At 36.2% G+C, this 18170-nt stretch overlaps 1 protein-coding gene across 1 annotated transcript in view; it reads right to left on the bottom strand.

Moving 5' to 3' along the window:
• The window catches only part of LRP1B (LDL receptor related protein 1B), a 570912-nt gene that overhangs the window by 217042 nt on the left and 335700 nt on the right, over positions 1-18170 (bottom strand). Inside the window, exons 24-27 of the mRNA XM_068407216.1 lie at positions 11512-11709; positions 9663-9867; positions 6532-6696; positions 5366-5610 (exon numbers count right to left, since the gene is read on the bottom strand). Coding sequence (XP_068263317.1) covers positions 5366-5610; positions 6532-6696; positions 9663-9867; positions 11512-11709 — 813 coding nt within the window. The remainder of the gene's footprint in view (positions 1-5365; positions 5611-6531; positions 6697-9662; positions 9868-11511; positions 11710-18170) is intronic.

Raw genomic sequence — 18170 nt, forward strand, 5'->3', positions numbered from 1 at the left:
CTTGCTGCTGGTTTTGAATTAAAGGGAACATACACAAGAAGGTTGTGATAAAATCTCCAACTAATAAAATTTTTAAAATTCCCCCAAAATAAAATATCCAAAACTTTGCTCATGTGCATCTTAAGCTACATCTCTGTAAAAAGCTATTTATTTTTAACAGCTGGCAATCCAGGCCTCAAGAGACTATTGTAACAAAACAGTGCTATGAAGTTAAATGTTTTTCATGCTTTAATTACAGAAGAGCCCAGTGGTACCAATATATTTTATATTCAGCAGTTATCATACTGCTTGTCTTGATTAGTCTATAAAAATTCAATCTGCAAAAAAAGAAAAATAATGTCATGGCCATGGTTTTTTGTTTGTTTTGGTTTTGGTGTGTTTTTGTTTTTGTTTTTAATTTAAAAGTAATACCCTTGAGAAATACAAAAATCTGGGGAATGTGTGAGGAATTCATAGCTTTCTAACTGTTTTCAAGCTGTGATCCTTTCAATGCAGTATATGTACCCCCCTCATCACTGTCCTCAGCAGTACACCTCATAGTACAACTTCTTGTGCCTAAAATAGAAGACCTTACTCTTTGCAGCAAGTGGATTTTTAAAATACAATGGTAGCTGAGAAAATATTCCTGGAAAACCTGTGTTTGCTATGTTAATAGCATTCCTGACACGCAGCTTTGATTCTGTGAAGATGAGCAGGTCTCAAACTCATATTCCTGAGATCTGACATCATTCTGCATTAGAACATGAAGCCTTCCACAATCCCCTGTGGTTTACTAACAGATGAACCTATCATCCATACAAGTATCTCGCTATAACTTCACTACCTTAAATTAGCATCTGTCCTAGATTAACTGAAATAATGTCGCTTTAGGCCACAGGAATCTCTTTAGCTCTGCTCTACTTTATTTCAATCAGAATAAGTTGCATGAAATATTTTACAAGCTAACAGCCTTTCACCTACATAGGTGATCCAGATATACACCTACGGAGCTGAGACTACAAAATGTGTGTCCTTTAGTGTTATATTTATACTGACACTTTGCAGTGTTAATCTACTGTTAATTTTATCTTGGGATTCTAAACTGCATGCTATCTTGTTTCATTTATTGCAAAATTGCTACAAATTCAAAAGAAAAATTAAGACATAATCGCATAGTATCACCATTTTTCTCTAGCTCCAGTAAAGCTGGGTACTGGACATTTGTAGAAAGCAACTGCTTTCATTGAAAGAGAATAATTTAGACCAAACCCAGAAGGCCAATCATATATCGGAATCTGGTGTTTTCTACAGCACAGAAAAAAAGCTGCAGTTGCACAACTTGACATTTGAACTTGATTCACGCAAATAACTGCTGAAATCTCTTCTACAGCTTAGACCTTGCCTTGAGGCCAAGGTATCTGTGACTATGGAGTACTGACTGACGCCTCCCTAGGCTACAGTCTCTCTCTAAAGATGTTGCCTGGCCCCAGTCCAAACAGAAAATAGTTGTTTTTTTTTCTTTTTTCTGACAGCGAGAAATGGCTAACGGGAATGCTAATACTGCTGTGAAAACACCAACTACAGAACACACAGTTCCTCAAATCCCAAAGTTCATGAAATGACTAATTATAAATAATAGCAAAAACCATTACTTGAAAGGGGTGTACAGAGATGCATATTTGCTCTACCCATATTTTAAGAACCTAGGCGTACATACACTTCTCTCCAGAAGTCAGACAGATTTGTTAGAACAGTACCCTGGTGTAAAAAGTAAATTCTCCTAAAAGGCTTATTTCAAAAAGTAATAAAGCCCAAGGAATTTGACAACCACTGAAAAACAGTAACATTCTTCTTTAATATAAGTTCATTATTATTTTAAAATAAAGCCACCAGAAAAACGTATCCTGACCATATATGTCACTTATTGCAAGGTAGGTTAGGAGTTGTTCACTGAGTCCTTATCACAGTTGTCATCATGCTTAGACTCATGGACTAACAGTGAGTTGTTTTCATTGCTCTCCTTTTTTCAATGCATGCTATTAGAGAGCATTCTTCAACTCCTTTGACTGCTAGTGTGCAGGGAGAATTTTACTTGCTGGTACTCATTTACATTAGAGACATATCCATAGTTGTCTACAGATAACTAATGCAGAACTGGGTTCTAAGACATTTACAAAGCCATACAAAATTGTCAGGATTTAATGTTTTCAAATAAAGATCGCTCAGAACCTACTAACATAAAGTCTGAATAGCTTACTGAGCATTACAAACCCTGAGTGAGAAAAAAACAAAAAATCATTTCTCAATATTAAAAAAACCCCAACAAGTATAGGTGATACAAATTTTGAACTAGTTTCTATTACCATCAACTTTTTGGCAAAAGAGTTGACATTTATCCAGAGATCATGGAACATTCTATAACTAATTGGTGGTCATCTTCCAGTAGAATTTTTTTCTTTCTTATATTTACATACAAATTGAGTCACTGTCCCCTGTTATATCTCGCAATAAAAACACATATTCGTTTCTTTTTTTCAGCATTGGTATTTTCCAGGGCACTTCCTAAGAGCTGCTATAGCTAGATATGGCCCAGATGTGTCCTGTACCAACAAAACTTAAAGAAAAGATAATGCATGTGGTGGTATCACAAGCATGTCAGAATGTAACATTGAACTCAAAGGTATTAAAATAAGGGGAAAAATGTACATATACATTTGCATATATAAAGTACAAACACATACAAGTATATATGTTTATGTATTTAGCCATATATCAACTATGCATTATTACGGGTGTGGTATCTATAAAATATGTATTATTCACACCCTACATAATCCTTATCCTTAAGCACATTTACATCAACAACCTACAGAAAGTCAAAGACAGGTGATGGAGAACTAGAAACATTGAAGTTACTAGGGAAGAATGAACAGCTTATGGGAGATAGGAGACAGTAAGACCACTGCAAAAGAATAGTTGCTGGAGTAAACTTAAACATATGCATAATCAGTAGAGGGCAACTCGCCTCATTCATTAATCATGACTTGTTCTGTTTTGGATGATCTGTTGTCTACAAATAACCCATGAGTTATTGATATAAAATATAAAAAAAAACTAGAGAGACTTAATTCTTCCCTCATATGGCTCATACAACTAATAAAAGATTTGCTACATGTGTATAGGAAAGCAATATTGAAGAGTTGGACTACCGTGAGAAAGCTGGTATTTCAGCCGTGGTTGAGAGGTTCTGAGCTCTGTTCTCTTTTTGATCAATACTCTAATGCATCTCTTTCTAAGAAAGGCTTTTGAAATTGTCAGCAATATCATAATAATGTCGTCTTCTCCTATATTCAGTTTTGTAATTTTCTATTTATTTTAAACATCAATGTAGCTATAGTTGTATCGAAAAATGCCGCTTTATTTAGTTCTTCATTTTACATGGGGATCCACTGAGAGAACTGATCTCCAAGCATCCTTCCAACAAAATAACTGAAGTTTAATCAGGACCATTTTCTTCTGCTCAGCATCCTATCACATCCTTTCATTACTTTGAAGAGCTCAATGTTTGAAAAATCAGAGAAGGAGGAACTACAAAGCCCAATTATAATTCTCTTTTTTATGATGGCAGAAGTGGAGATAACTGTTAGGAAGAATATTGCCAGTTGTCAGCACTGTACTAAGTATCTTGGATTCACCTATCCTCAACTGGACAGCAGCTGGGGAAAAAAGGAAGTATGAGGGAAGGCAGGAAGGCATGTTTGGACCAGTAGTAGATAGTGCTACCAACAGGTAGGTATCAGGATGAATTCACAGCAAAATGTGCTAAGTCCCTCTAGAATTAATTTGGATTTAATTATCGCTTATGTTATTGGCAACACGCTTCGGTACAGTCCATATATTGCCATAACCAAGCCAGAAAATTTAGAGTGGAAAATAATTTTACATCAGTTAAATAAAATCTCTGTATTTGTAATCCTTAGAGAAGTAGTAAATACAGTTATATTCTAGAAAAACACTAGATGTGCAACTAATGGGCTACTCTGTGATTTCTTTCTTGGTCCTTACGAACCTTCACACATATGACCACTGAAGTCAGTAACTTAAATTTCTTGAGTAAATATTTACCATCTGAATGAGACATTCATTATTCAGTGATAAAATCGTTTGAAGCTTCAGCTGAAATTATAGGAAAATCATTAGTCTTTTTACCTATGTGACAGACATTGTAAATCTGTTTCAATGAGCTAAGTTTTAGCAGGTTGCTGCATTTTTCATTAGGAATTAAATAGAATATTTCATTAAACCAGATGAAAACTGACCAGATTTTATCTATTTTCAAGACTAATACAGTTTTTTCTGAAGTTGTAGTAGCTGAAGATTACTAAATACACAACTGCAGTTGGACTATCTATATAATGACAAAGCCTATGCCCTTACCATAATTGTACAGCAGTGCTCTGCTATAAATAGATGTTATAATATAAAAGCTGGTATAAAATTGAAATGGAAATATGTACACATGAAGAGGTAAGCTTTATGCAGATGAAAATGAGAAGTTACAGTTACAAAATAATGTAACAAGAAATAATTAAAGAATTTCCTATTATTTAATTAATGCATATACTGTGAACTTCCTTTCAGTTTTGATTGTTATCCACGCCAAAAAGAAGTTTTGATGCTCCTTGAAGTTTTAAACTCCAGACTCACGCCTTCAGGAGGTGGAGTTCATTCTCCCATGAAAGACATACTGTGTTCATTTGAAACTGAAAATTGTAAATGTTATTTTAATATAAAAGCTGTTAAGTGAATAGGATATGCTTTGGAGAAGTGTCAGTTTATGGACAACACCTAATTGAGGCTATTTAGGTAGAAAAGTAGTGGTCTGCAATGGTGGAATCTTGAATTATGCATTCCTAAGAGTGAACAAGAAGACTGAGAAGCAAATAGAGACAGACAAGTGAATGAGTAAATTAAGGCAAATTATAGCACAAAGTGAATATTTCCAACTAAAATTGTACACACTGTTTATTTCACATAAAAGTTCATCCTCCTCTGTAGAGAAGCAAGAGGAAGACAGCTAACATTGTTATGTTTACTTTAGTCAGACTAGTTACTCCAGTTTAAAAAAATAAGTTGGAAGCCTATTAAATGACTATATTTGTAACAGATCAAGAACAAGAGTCCAAATGGGCAATATTCACAGACACTGATCCCATGAAGCTTCTGGTTTGAATAAAGGTTCTACTACCACCAAGGCACACTAGCGCTAAATACATTTAATTAAGAATTGTCAGTTGAAGGCACATTCATATATATATATTTGTACATAAAAAGAATAATTTTTCCCCTTATAGGAATAATAATTAATTATTGTATAAATAGTCACCTTGTGGTTGACGACTTGGATGATATATCTGAAGATCAAATGGCTGAGCACTTGTTTTTTGTATTACACTGACATTTTGGCCAGTCCATTTATTGGCTTTTGCAAGTGTATTGGTCCGCCAATCCGTCCAATATACCTCACTCCCATACAAAGACACAGCAAAAGGGTGCGAAAGGTACTCATGACCCCTTATAATCTCTATCATGCCGGTTCCATCATATAATGCAGAATAAATGGCATCTGATCTACAAGATAACCCCAAATTTATGATTATATAAAAATAAAATGAAATCACACAACTATTACGACATTGGTGCAAAATGTATAAAAATCTTACTCTTACATACTAGTAAGTCCAAAGTATGTTTACAGTGCAACCATTAACTTCAGAGATTATTTAGTTCACATTATTAACTAGGGATATTAAATACTGGCTTGCTTATATACTGTTTGTAAATTCAAATTTACCTCCATGCTGTGAAAATACAGCAGGAAAATCAGTTTCCATTCAGGTGAACTTACGGAAAAAATAGTGAAATAGCTTGGGTCTTCCATGTGTAAGTGTCAGGGAGGACTAATGTCCGACTGCTCTCTAAGGCACAGGGAGCCAGGAACCATAGATGATACCACAGCTGACAAGGCAGAGGCTTCACTGTCCAGGGACACGTTCCACTGTCCCCGAGCAAGGTGAGCAGGGCAGGCCCCTGGGGTGGCAGTCAAATTCAACCAGGAGTCCAAATCCCCCAAAAAGTTTGTGGTGACACAGAGTCAGTTCAGGAAGCCACCCTGTGGGTTGGGATCTGGATCAACAGGGCCAGCACTTGCCAGGCATTGCTGTGGGTGGGCTGGAGATGTGCTCCAGTGGTGTCACTCAGGCAGGGGCTGAGCTCCAGGGCTGAGCTGAAATGGGCTCCTGGGCCCACAGACAGGGTGTGTGGGGGAGGTCCCCGAGAAGCCTGCTCAGGGCCATTAAGGTCTGCTGGTACAGGCCATGAAGAAATTATGTATAACAGTAATGCAATTAAAAAAATGTACATACTGTATATTCGCACACACAACTTTACGTACATCATGTACATAACTATATTCCACTTACAACGTAGTGCACATTTCTGTATGAAACAATAAGGATTTATAAATAGATAAGAATACTGTTATCACTTTACCTGGCATCTGTCCATACTATCCTTTTTTCAAAGTGATCTACAGTAAGGCCATTCGGCCAGGCTCCAGTATCCATATCTTTATATATGATCTTTCTTTCTGCTCCACTCATGGAAGCGGATTCAATGCGAGGAAAATTTGCATCCCAGTCTGTCCAAAACAGAATTCTGGTGAGAGGAAAAGGATAAGAAAAGAGATATAAGAAAATACTAAAGCATGCAGAATAATTTCAAATGGTTCAATAAGACAATAGGTGGAAAAAAGTTCAAACATTCACATTTTACATGAAAGGAATAAACATAGATTAATTTGGGCAACTACATAAATTCCTCGAAGTAATAGGGTAACACGGAGGTAATATTTCATTATTAGCGTTAGAGTAATCATGACACTCAAGAAGTTTTTTAAAAACTAGAAGTCTAATAGCGTTCCCTTTTTCATGTCTATTAATACAAGTAACAGCTTGTCTTGTCTTCCTTCTATAATAAGAAATCGAGCTCATTAAAAAAAATTATAATGGGAGTCTTTGAAAGTAATCCACAGATGAGGAGGATGGGGAGGGGAGAAAGGGAAGAAAGGTGATTTGAGGTAGCAGGGATTAAGGAACATAACAAATTAGAGATTTCCATTCATTAAGAGCATTCCAATGATTTTGGAATCCTCTAGATTTTGGTATGTCACTAAGGAATTTTACCCAGATTAGTCTGCTAAGAAAACTGAAAAGATGTGTTGTATGGTAGGCTCTTTCAGTTATGCGCTATCTGATTTTTTTTCAATAAGGAGAGCTTTCACCTGTGTGACCAAAGAAGTTTCTTGTTAAGTAACAGAAGCAGTGTCACCAAAAGGCCAAAAATACACTCTTAACTGTTCTTAGCTTATTAAGTTTTCAACAACACACAAAAATTTATTTGTTAAAGCAAAATACAACCTTTGATAGGAAAACTTTTAATTAGTTGTAAGGAACAAATTGCAGAGAGTCAAACTAACAAAACTTTTGACAAGTAACATCAGACAGCTTCAGTCCTGAACATATATTCTAATAAGGCCTCTCCATTTAGCGCCTCTGAACAACAGTAGGAGCTACATTCAAATAACGAGGAATAAGGGTATAAAAAGGCCTATCTTCCTACCAAACTCCATTTTTAACTCTCTCCCTGGCGAGGGTCTCTGCTCGGTGTGCGCGCTGGGTGCACAGACAGCTGCGTGCCCCCAGCTGGAGCCAGACCACGGGTCACAGGGCCCGTACGTCTGGGTGCCAGCAACTGGAGCGAGCGAGGGTGGGTATGTCCGTGGGTGATTGCTGGCTGAGGTGAGGTCAGACTAACTGCTCAGTGCGTCAAGTGCCTTGGCAGCCAGATGGATGTGCGTGTCTGGCAGCAAGGCCCCTAGGGGAGCTGGCTACCAGAGGGACGGGGGGGGCCAGGCTAACTGGCAGAGAGACTGCGAGGTGTGGGGCCTGACTGAGACATTCACATGTGCGTGCGTGTGGCAGCTGGGGACAGCGAGGATCCAGGGAGAGCTACTGGATGGACTGGGTGTCTATGCCCAGCTACAGCTGTGTGTGTGCTGGGATTCTCAGCAGCAGCTGCTGTGGGCCTGCAGCCTCGGGGGCTCGTACATCCTGGAGCCAGCAGCTGGGCAGCCCAGCGATCCCGGAGCCAGCCCCTGGGCAGACTGACTGTCTACATCCAGCTACTGGAGGAATCCACATTATACATATGTCCATATTTCCCACCAGAAGACCTTCAACCTTAACAGCCAGAGAAGTTAACAGGATGAGACCATTGGTGCTGTTTGTGTCAGTGCCAACAGTTTCTGCCTTGCAGACCCTTTGTGGCCACACGTGTATATATGTATATACATTTATTTATACATGCATCTGTGTCTGAGAATACATGGTCATCCACACTGCTGGATGGAATCAAAGGCATGGAGCTATGGCAGCCTTGCCTCCATTGGGATACAGGATTCGTGCAATCCTAACACAACTATCTACTTTGAATCATCAGCGTTTGTTTATTTATATTCATTTATGAAAAGATTGAAAAGCTGTTCCCATATGTGTTCAAAGATTTTATTCTTTCCTTACTTCTAACAAAATATAGCACACAATTGCTTCTAGGTTTTCAAAAGGCAGATTAAACCTTCAGTTTCAGGAAGACTGGTGATTTGGTTTTTTTTTCCCTCCCAACCATTTAATTTGAACAACTTATCTGCCAATTCTTCTGCCAACAGGATGCCTCTTTTTAAAGATCTCTATAGATAAGCGATGCACTCTGTAAACAAGCTTTCTAGAATCTGAATTGAGAGGGCAGGGTCCTTACTTATTAAAGCATGTACTTCCCAATTCAGAATTTTAGGTCCCAGAGGGACCTCAGATCCCAGAATCAACTTTTATTTTTATGTCCATAGCAGTGTTTCTGAAATAAATATTCAGTGAAGACACATGATAGACCATATCAGGTTCCTAAACAAAATTAAGTATCATGATTCTGCAAACTCATCGTAATTTATATTATTTTTGGCCACATTTGTTGTGGTTTTTTTTTCCTCTTTGAAAGAACAATACTTTTGAGAGGCAGATGTAGCTATTGACCATTACCTTTTGGCCTCTTTAAGAGGATCCAGCTACACACAATATTGGGTAATGAGGTTTCTGTAATGAGTTTGCAATGTCATATAGCCTCAAAACACTGCTCTAACTCCAACTATAGTAAAATTTTTGTAGTAGTAGACTGAGTTTCAACACAGAATCAGAACCAACACCTAGCTTAAGAGGGATTTAAGTGTTCCATGAACAGTTTTACTTCCCTTCCACTACTTAAGTCTAAGGCTCCAGTTACTATCATCCACATTAAAAAATTAAATGAAACAATCACATAGCAAAAGTAGTAATTTGCCAACAAATAGACCCCTGTATCTCCCAACTTACCTTTTCTTAACCCTGTTCATTGGGGCAAAACACACTTATAATTTAATTTATTGTATTTCACTCAAAATATACTTTCAAGAACTATTAAATACAAGTTAGGAACTATAGCTCACAGTAAAGAAGGAAATTAAACAACCTCACATTTAAACATCTACCTTTAAAATACTTTGCAACGTGAAAAAGTAATCTTTTTATACTTACCCATATCTGGGATCCAAAGCAATAGCCCTTGGATGTTCCATAGCTCCTGCTATTAACGTTGTTCTCAAAGTGCCATCTAGTTTTGCTACTTCAATTTGGTCCAAATTGCTGTCTATCCAGTATATGTTTCCTGCAATCCAATCTACAGTAAGACCTTCAGGTGTGGCCAGACCATGTTGTACTACCACCTCAATGGCACTAACACCTGAAAAAAGGTGGGGGAAGAAAAAAAAAAAAGAGAGAGTCTTAAAGAATGAATATAGAGTCTGATATAGTGAACATGGACATACAAGTCTATCATATGCTCTTGGGAGTGAATTCTTGATGGATAATACTTTGTTCCATATGACATTTTTTCATTACAAATGCAATAAAACTGCTGTAAATAAGTACACTTTTGGTAATATACAAATAAATTTTGGTAACATACAAATTACATTCCACAGTAATAGAAATTTTTAGTTCTCTGATGCTTTAGTAAATAAAGCTCTGAAACTTCCAACAAAGGTCAGAGGTGACATGTAGAGTAACACAGGAGACGTACACGTGCCCTATTACCAGGGACTTCTTTTGCAGCATCTGTGAAGGACATGCTCATGCATCGCCTCCCAGTGACTAGACATACTCGACAAAACTCATTCAGCTCTATTTCAATTCTTTCTCAATCAGAAAAAGAGAAAACTGAAAGACTGTGACAAAAACGGAAATGACAGGGAGAACCCTATTTGGACTACACATTTTGAAAAGCTCTACAATAAATAGCCTTACTTTGTGCCTTCAAATTCACATGCACAATTCATACTGTCACTGTCTACAACAGCTCTTCCCTACCAAATACTTCCTCTGGAGGGTCTTGAAACTTTTCACACAAACGGCAACTACAAAAACACCCCGTTAGCCCTCAGGACTTCCAGGAAAGCACAGTGCTTTTTGCAGATGCAAGTCAGTTCTTGACAGCTGCAAGACTGAGGGAGTAATATATTTATTTTTTTTTTTAATACAGTAGAGAAGTCACTGGGGTTCTGGTACAGTGTGATTGTAATACAAAGTGATGACAACAGACTACCTTAGTGGTTTCATACAAACACCAGAACCATTAATGAAAAGTAGCAAGTCTTTCGCTGTCTTTACATACTTAGTGTAGGGTATTTCTTTCCTGGTCTGCATCTATGGATATAAAAATACCCACAAATACTATCTACTAGGGAGAAGAAAAACCCAGAAAACAAAAAACAAACGTGTCAGAGAACATACGCATGGATGCATATGTGAACTTTTAGAAAAGCAAGTTAAACATGCTTATGCCTGTTAGCTCATGCAGGACTGAAAGTACCTGAATATATACTTCAAAGAACATTTTGTAGAAACACTTTTCTATATAATTATGAGAATATATTGAGTTATAGGCCATAATTATGTCACCAGGGCAAAGAACAAGTCTTTCTCAATGTTATACAATTATGAAATAAAAAGTCTTTCACCTAGTGAGAGCAGATAATTTATCAGACATCTGATAAATTCTTATACTTTTTTAATAAGGTGAAGGTGAACTACAAAAAAAAAAACAAAAAAAAAAATCAATATTGCACTCAGTGGACCAGGAAGAAATATCAGCCTTTTGTATTTGCCATTTTCTTCCCCCTATAGCCTATTGCAAAAGGAAACTTTTATATCAAAAAGTCTTTTTCTAGCTCTACATCCAGTACAATCTAGATATACACCTTTTTAAAGCAGAATGCCATTATAATTTCTGTTGCTGTGAATGGTAGCTCAGTTACAACTTATCAGGTCTAACACCCTGTAACTACAGTTGTTCGTACTGTTAAGAAATAAAAGATTAAATTCATACCTCCATTATCAGAGAGCTTGCCTCTGTAAATTTTGTCCTCTACCACATCTGTCCAGTAGAGTAAACTCTGACTGAAATGAAAATCAAGTGCTATTGTATTTCTTAAACCAGGAACTAAGAGGCTGTAGTCACGTTTGTGAAGATCAATTTTTCTGATCTCATGTCGAATAGAAAAAATTATGAAAGCCTCAAATGGATCTGGAAGCAGAAGATTACACATTTCAAAAGAATAATATTAAAGATATTGTTACATATTGATATCATCCATGACAAGTGGAATAATAACAACAGAATATCAGGAGAAACAGATGATTCAAACAATTCATTTTCTGATAAGGAGTCTTTCAAATACGCTTTTAGTCCAATAGACTTCTCAATTCTCCCTTCTAGCATTATCTTTGATCACAACTACATATATTAAACATTACATTTGGGAATACCAAACTCAACTATTGAGCCATGTTTTGTAGCTCTACCACAAGGAGTCCATAATTAGAGCTTTAAGAAGTCTCATGTTATCAAAATTAAAATATATTTTCTCAAAAGTTTCAGAAAAATTAATCCATTAAATTATACATTGTTTCAAATGCCAGTTAATTTACTAAATTTACTAATTTACTAAAATATATATAATATACCTTTTGAATATATAATGTACTTTTTGTTTTCAATTGAAGTGCTTAAAAAAAAACCTCACCCCAAACTATCAAGCAAGGAAATTAATATTTAATATGCTTATTGATACACCCTGTCCTGGTTTGGCCTAAACCAGGCCGATTTTCCTTTCAGTGATTTTTACTTTCAGCTAAGTCTCCTCTAAGTAACTGCACTTTCTGAAACTAACTGCATGTTTTGCAGACAGTGTCTGCTTCCAGGGCTGATAACACTCGAAGTTTGTAGTTATCGCTGAGGCACCGGTAGGGATGTTGTGCAGAAAGGCTCTTGCTGTACTGATTCTTAGAGAAACCAAGGTCACTGCTAAATTCCTCACTGCTTACGAGTGAAGAACCGAAGGGGGGTCGCAGCTGCAGGGGGCAGCGGACAGGGCAGGTGACCCAAAAATTGACCAACAAGGGTATTCCATCCCATACACGTCATACTCGGTATAAAGAGGGGGGATCACGAGGGTCTCGCTCTCTTTCTGCTATGGCCGGTGTCCAAGGAGGACTCCGACTGTTTTCCTGCTGCCCCCGATCCCGATCTGTGCATCCCTGAATCCAGCTCTCGACCGTCGCTAGGCCCAGCCTGGGCCTTCCCAGAGCCTGCCCTGCAGTGCCGGTGGGGACGTGGCTGACTTCAGGGGAGCTCAATCTTGGTTTTGTATATATATTTGTATATATTTGATTATTTCTATTATTATTATTATACTCTTTTCCACTATTATAGTTTATTAAAACTGTTTTAACTTTCCAACCCGGAAGTCTCTCTCCCTTTTCCCTTTCCCTTTCCGGGGAAGGGGGGGGGCGGGGGGGGGGGGATAACAGAGAGCATCTGCCGCAGGTTTAATAGCCGGCCCAGCTTTAAACCGTGACACACCCCATCACAAATCCATCTACCACTAAAGTTCTCCTTCCTTCGCTATTTAATTAATGCTAGATTATTTGTGCCTGTGAGCTTATATCAAATTATACATAAATATCTGCAAATGCTCTCTGCATAGGTCAACCATACTATAAAATGATTTTTTATTATAGTTCTTACACATTTTAGATTAGGAAAAGTTTTTCAAAGAAGTAGCTGTGTTAATAAAATAAAAAAGACAAAAAGTGGATTCTGTAAACTGTTGAATCAACTCAGTATATCCACTGTAATAAAGAAAGTTTTTCACACCAAGCCTTTTCTGTGGGAAAGTAGCTTTTTTTTTTCTTTTTTTCAATTCTTTCTCCTAGAGTGAGACACAAACTATACTGGGGTTTGTTTTCCATACAATTAAGCCTCCATTTTATATAAAAGACAGATTATTGTCAGTTTATGGCAATAGGTAACATTGCACTGATTTGAAATATTCAAAGAAAAAGTTGCAGAAATTAACACCAAATAGAAATACACTTATGTATCTCATGTATCTCTTTTCAAAAGGATTAATTTCATGTTCTTCTCTTTATAACCATTACACATACAGATGAAATTATCTATGATGTTCTAAGTTAAGCAGGTACCTCAGCAGAGCTGTTTCTGCTCTTGAAGTACTTGTTCATAATCTGGCTTGGACTTTCCAAATGATCCTCCTGTTTGTTAAAGCAATGAAAGACTTTCCACAAAGCCAATTTTTCAAAGCTCTGCAGTAGTTAAATCATTTAATGAAGAACAAGATCTCTGACAACACAAGTACCAGAGAAACACTTTAATGGGACTTCCCAGCTTCTGATAAATTGGCAGTTATTAGGCAGGAGACCACAGGCTACTGACATACTGCTTTTTAGACAACTCCAATACATAAGAACACACATGATGGACATCACCAGTAGCTTCTTTTATGTTTCTCAGTAATTAACACCACAATGGGAAAAAAGAAACCTAATAAATCTGTGCTATGTTGGATGGAGTTTTTTCATTCAGAGTAGAGGAAGTCTAGCTTAAGCTACATAACCTACAGTGCAAATTATCAAGTATACTCGTGAAGAGGATGAGAGTTCAATGGATCTTGACAAATTTAAGTTACAATACTTAAGAATGTAAGTCAACAACGAGAAATGGGTAAGAAGATATGTGTAGGCAGAGTAACACCATTTTGTTTATTTGGACATTTTTGTCTAAATGAGCAGGTCGCATGCTGCTTTTTTCCTCTCTTTCTTATCCTTCCCGTAACAATGTAAAGATGTAAATTCAGATCCTTAGTTATTGTGGCTGATATACAGTCAAGTTACAGATGCAATACTACATAAAAGAATGACTGATACTGTGACAAACAAGAGGCACTGCATCGCAGTGCTAAATTTCTCTGGAAGGAATTCAGAAAGCAGACATAAACCAGTTTCACATAGGTTCCTCTATGATAAGGCTATTTAAATATAGCCAAATGGATAGTAGTAATTATTGCCTGGCTGGTGAGTTGCGAGCCAGAGTCCAGTCACCACTCTGCTTTATATAATGTAGCAATCAATCACTGTAGCCTGGATAATTGGAGTAATCCAGAATTCTATTTATTACTGCCTGACACCCCCCCCATTATTGTATGTGTAATAAGTACCACATTTCAAGGATAACAAACTGCATAAAAATTCAGTATATGACTGATAGATACCAAATCTGTAGGAAAGAATCTAGAAAATTAAGAGCAACAATGGCATGGCACTGTAAATAAGGTCAACTAAAGTTTTGCACTTGAAATAAATATGACATAACCCTTCCATTCCCTCCCGCTAAGCTTTGGTGAAGACAGTCCACAATACCGTACTCTGTTCCAAGCACAGCTCATAAAGAAGAATACGAATCAGTTACAGAATGCAAGGGGAAATCAGCAAGTGTTGTAAGAGGTCTAGAAAGCATGGCCTGCAAGGGAAGGATGAACAAACTGGAATTTATTAGTCTAAAAAAACAATGGAATAAGACAATGAGTGGAAGCACAGAAAATTCTCCAAAGACATAAAAGGCTGATTAATTGAAAATGGGAAAAATCTTGTTTTCTATACAAATAACAAGTAGGCCAAGGATTAAAGGCTGAAACTAGAGCAGGAAGACTCAGAAAGACTAGAAAAAAGATCTTAAAGAGAGTGAGGCACTGAAACATCTCACCCGTGGGAAACTTTGGAGTTCACCACTGAAGGTGTTTTGAAAGCAGATAACAGCAGCAGTATTAGATAGCCTTTGATCTTCCTTCCAACCTTATAACTCAATGAATGTATAAAATGAGCTATATTATAATGAACTGGAATTTTCAGACTGAATTGAATAAATTTTATTTAAGGTTATGCTTCCACCACCCTAGAAAACAAAAATTTGATCTTATTTTCCCACTTTATTCCTCTTCTGGAAATTGCGAGCAAATACTCTTCATTTTACTGATTGATTAAGAGTTATTTTCATAAAATCTCACCTTAACTCAATCGAATATAATGGTTATTGATTCCATTCTTTAAGGCTTTTTTCAAAGGCAAGTAATTGATAACAATTTATTAGAAAAAAATCATACATTTGTGTACCTTCCGATTTCATAACTGCACCAAGGTTTTTTACCACATAGGTAAGTGTATAAAATATAGGATACAAACATAAAGCATGAACTGCATTAACAGTTGTAAGAAAAAATTCTGATAAAGAAAACTGCCTAAACAACACACTCAAAAGAGACTGTATAAAAAGAATAATGCTTCACCTTTTCAAGGGATTTTAATTTAAAATTCTTTCTTGAAAAAAATGCAAACTGAAGCTTATTGTTTCATTGAAGTTTACTGTAACAACAGTAGCACAGCAAGCAATTTATACTGTGCTTTTATGAAAATTTATCTCAAAGGAAAGCGATAACTTCATAAAGACTGCAAAAAAACTTCATTAAAAGTTTGACATTGCTCAGAGAAGACTGGACTTCTTTTTTCCGTTTTGGCATTGAAAGCTATCTGGAAATTATAATAAAATTGAATTTTAAACCAGCTAAAACAGATCAAACAAATATACATCATCCTCTTTCAAATATATCCATCTAGTGATATAACAGAGTTCCCACAGCTTAGAAAAGGTTGACAGTCATTTTTTAACTAAGCTAAGTGTTTCTAAGTTCATCTTTTATTGTACCAAATTCTGAAAGGCTGAACATATTATAATCTAAAAGAGTTCAACTGCAATATATCAGCACAACTTATTTTGAAGTGTGTTCTAAGAGAAACTAGGAATAGGAGTATGAAAATATATAATTTATATTGACATTTCATCTGAATAATGGAGCTCTGTAGCATACATTTAGTTCCATTAACACAAATTTAAACATGAATGAAACATTTAGTCTTTAGGAAGTTAGTAATGTAACTACATGCCAGAAGAGCAAAAAGCAAACTAAGATGAAAACAAGAGATACGGAAAGTGAAGAAACTCTAAAGGAGAAAAAAACACCACCACCTAAAACCTCCAAGAAATGAAGAGAACATAAGCAGAAATAAGGGAAAACAGGAGAAACTAAGGGAAAGACATTGAAAGGACATTGAGAGAGAAGCTAAGAAGAAAAGAACTGCCCAATTCAAGCATTTTATTTCTATATACTTATTATTCCATCACTCATTGTAACTCATCATATTTCTCATTAGATTCCTCTGACAAAAAACACTATTTGATTCTGATATGCCATTCAAAAAAAAAAGTCACATACATTACTGCCTTTTTAGCATTCATATCGCCATCAGATTTCTGATGGACACTCAAGTAAATGTTTTCACAGTATTTTGAAAAAGTGAAGTGCTGCATACTAACTTTACGCATTATTGCTGTGTACTAGTGAAGTGTTTGACTGTATATAGGAAAGTGCTATTTTAGATAGCAAAAAAAAAACGTAGCTAAGGGCAAGGTAATCATTTTCCTCAAAGTAATTTTTTTCTCCTGGAAAAAGGATTGTTAGTTACTGCTCTAATATAATACACACCTACTCCTGGTTCAAGGCATTTTAAATCAACGTGGCTATTCTAAGAATTACTTTATACCAACCGGTATTATTGAAGTAGTTTGGCATTTGGGGGACTGCTTATCTTCGCAAGACCGCTTTGAACTCTACTTGTAATAGTATTGTATGAAAGCTTTTTTCTTTATTTTATGCTCATTTAAATTCTTATGCACATAGCTGTAAATGGTGCGGACACTTTGAGGCTAACACATTCACAAATGAGACCAAAACTGTGCTTATTTTACTAAAATGCTGTTCACACAGTCAACAACTAAAGTACCAGAAGATCTGTCCTTCAAAGTATTTATCATGCCTTTCAAACGAAAAACTGAAAGGGGCCAAGATTATTAGTTACTATAAAAGCATATGTCATGTTTAATATGAAATAATGTTGTTGCAGCTTTGACAGCATTAGGATAGTATCTTTACGCTTTGTAAAGAAAGGTATCATTTTTCTTTATACCAGCTGAGATCACCCATCTCAGATCATATATTTAATATTATATTCTTTGAGAAAATCTGTAAAAATCAATTTGTAACTTCAGATTCTCATCAACATTAGTAAACATTAAGCAGCAATATCTCATGGGCTTAAGAAAAACTGAGAAACCATAGTATCACTTTTCTGACTTTAAATCACAAGTGAGTATATTTCATTTTGGGGTTTTCTCCCTTGGTTTCCAAAATCTAGTCATTTCTATTTGCTTAAATTTAAAGTTTGTCTCAAGCTTTCCTCCACCAAGTTACTTACACTGTCTTAAATACTTTTAATCCTTTCATTTCTGTAACCCACTAAGAATACACTTTTTGAATTATTGAAAACGTCCATAATAAAACAAATTAGATTGATCAAAAGTCAATAAGACTAAAGCAGTGTCATAAAATAAGAATTTTCACAGCTATAAAGTTCAGATATACAGAACCACAGTAATATGCCAGGGAAGCATGATTTGAGAGTCTGCTATCAGCAGAGCTCAGTAACACCTGAACAACACATTCCTGATCTCATACTGTAGTAGTACCTATTTACATACGATAGTAACAATCATGGATACAAAGATTCAATGTGGAG

The sequence above is a fragment of the Nyctibius grandis genome, chromosome 9 (genome assembly GCF_013368605.1).
Source record: "Nyctibius grandis isolate bNycGra1 chromosome 9, bNycGra1.pri, whole genome shotgun sequence".
NCBI lineage: Eukaryota > Metazoa > Chordata > Aves > Nyctibiiformes > Nyctibiidae > Nyctibius > Nyctibius grandis.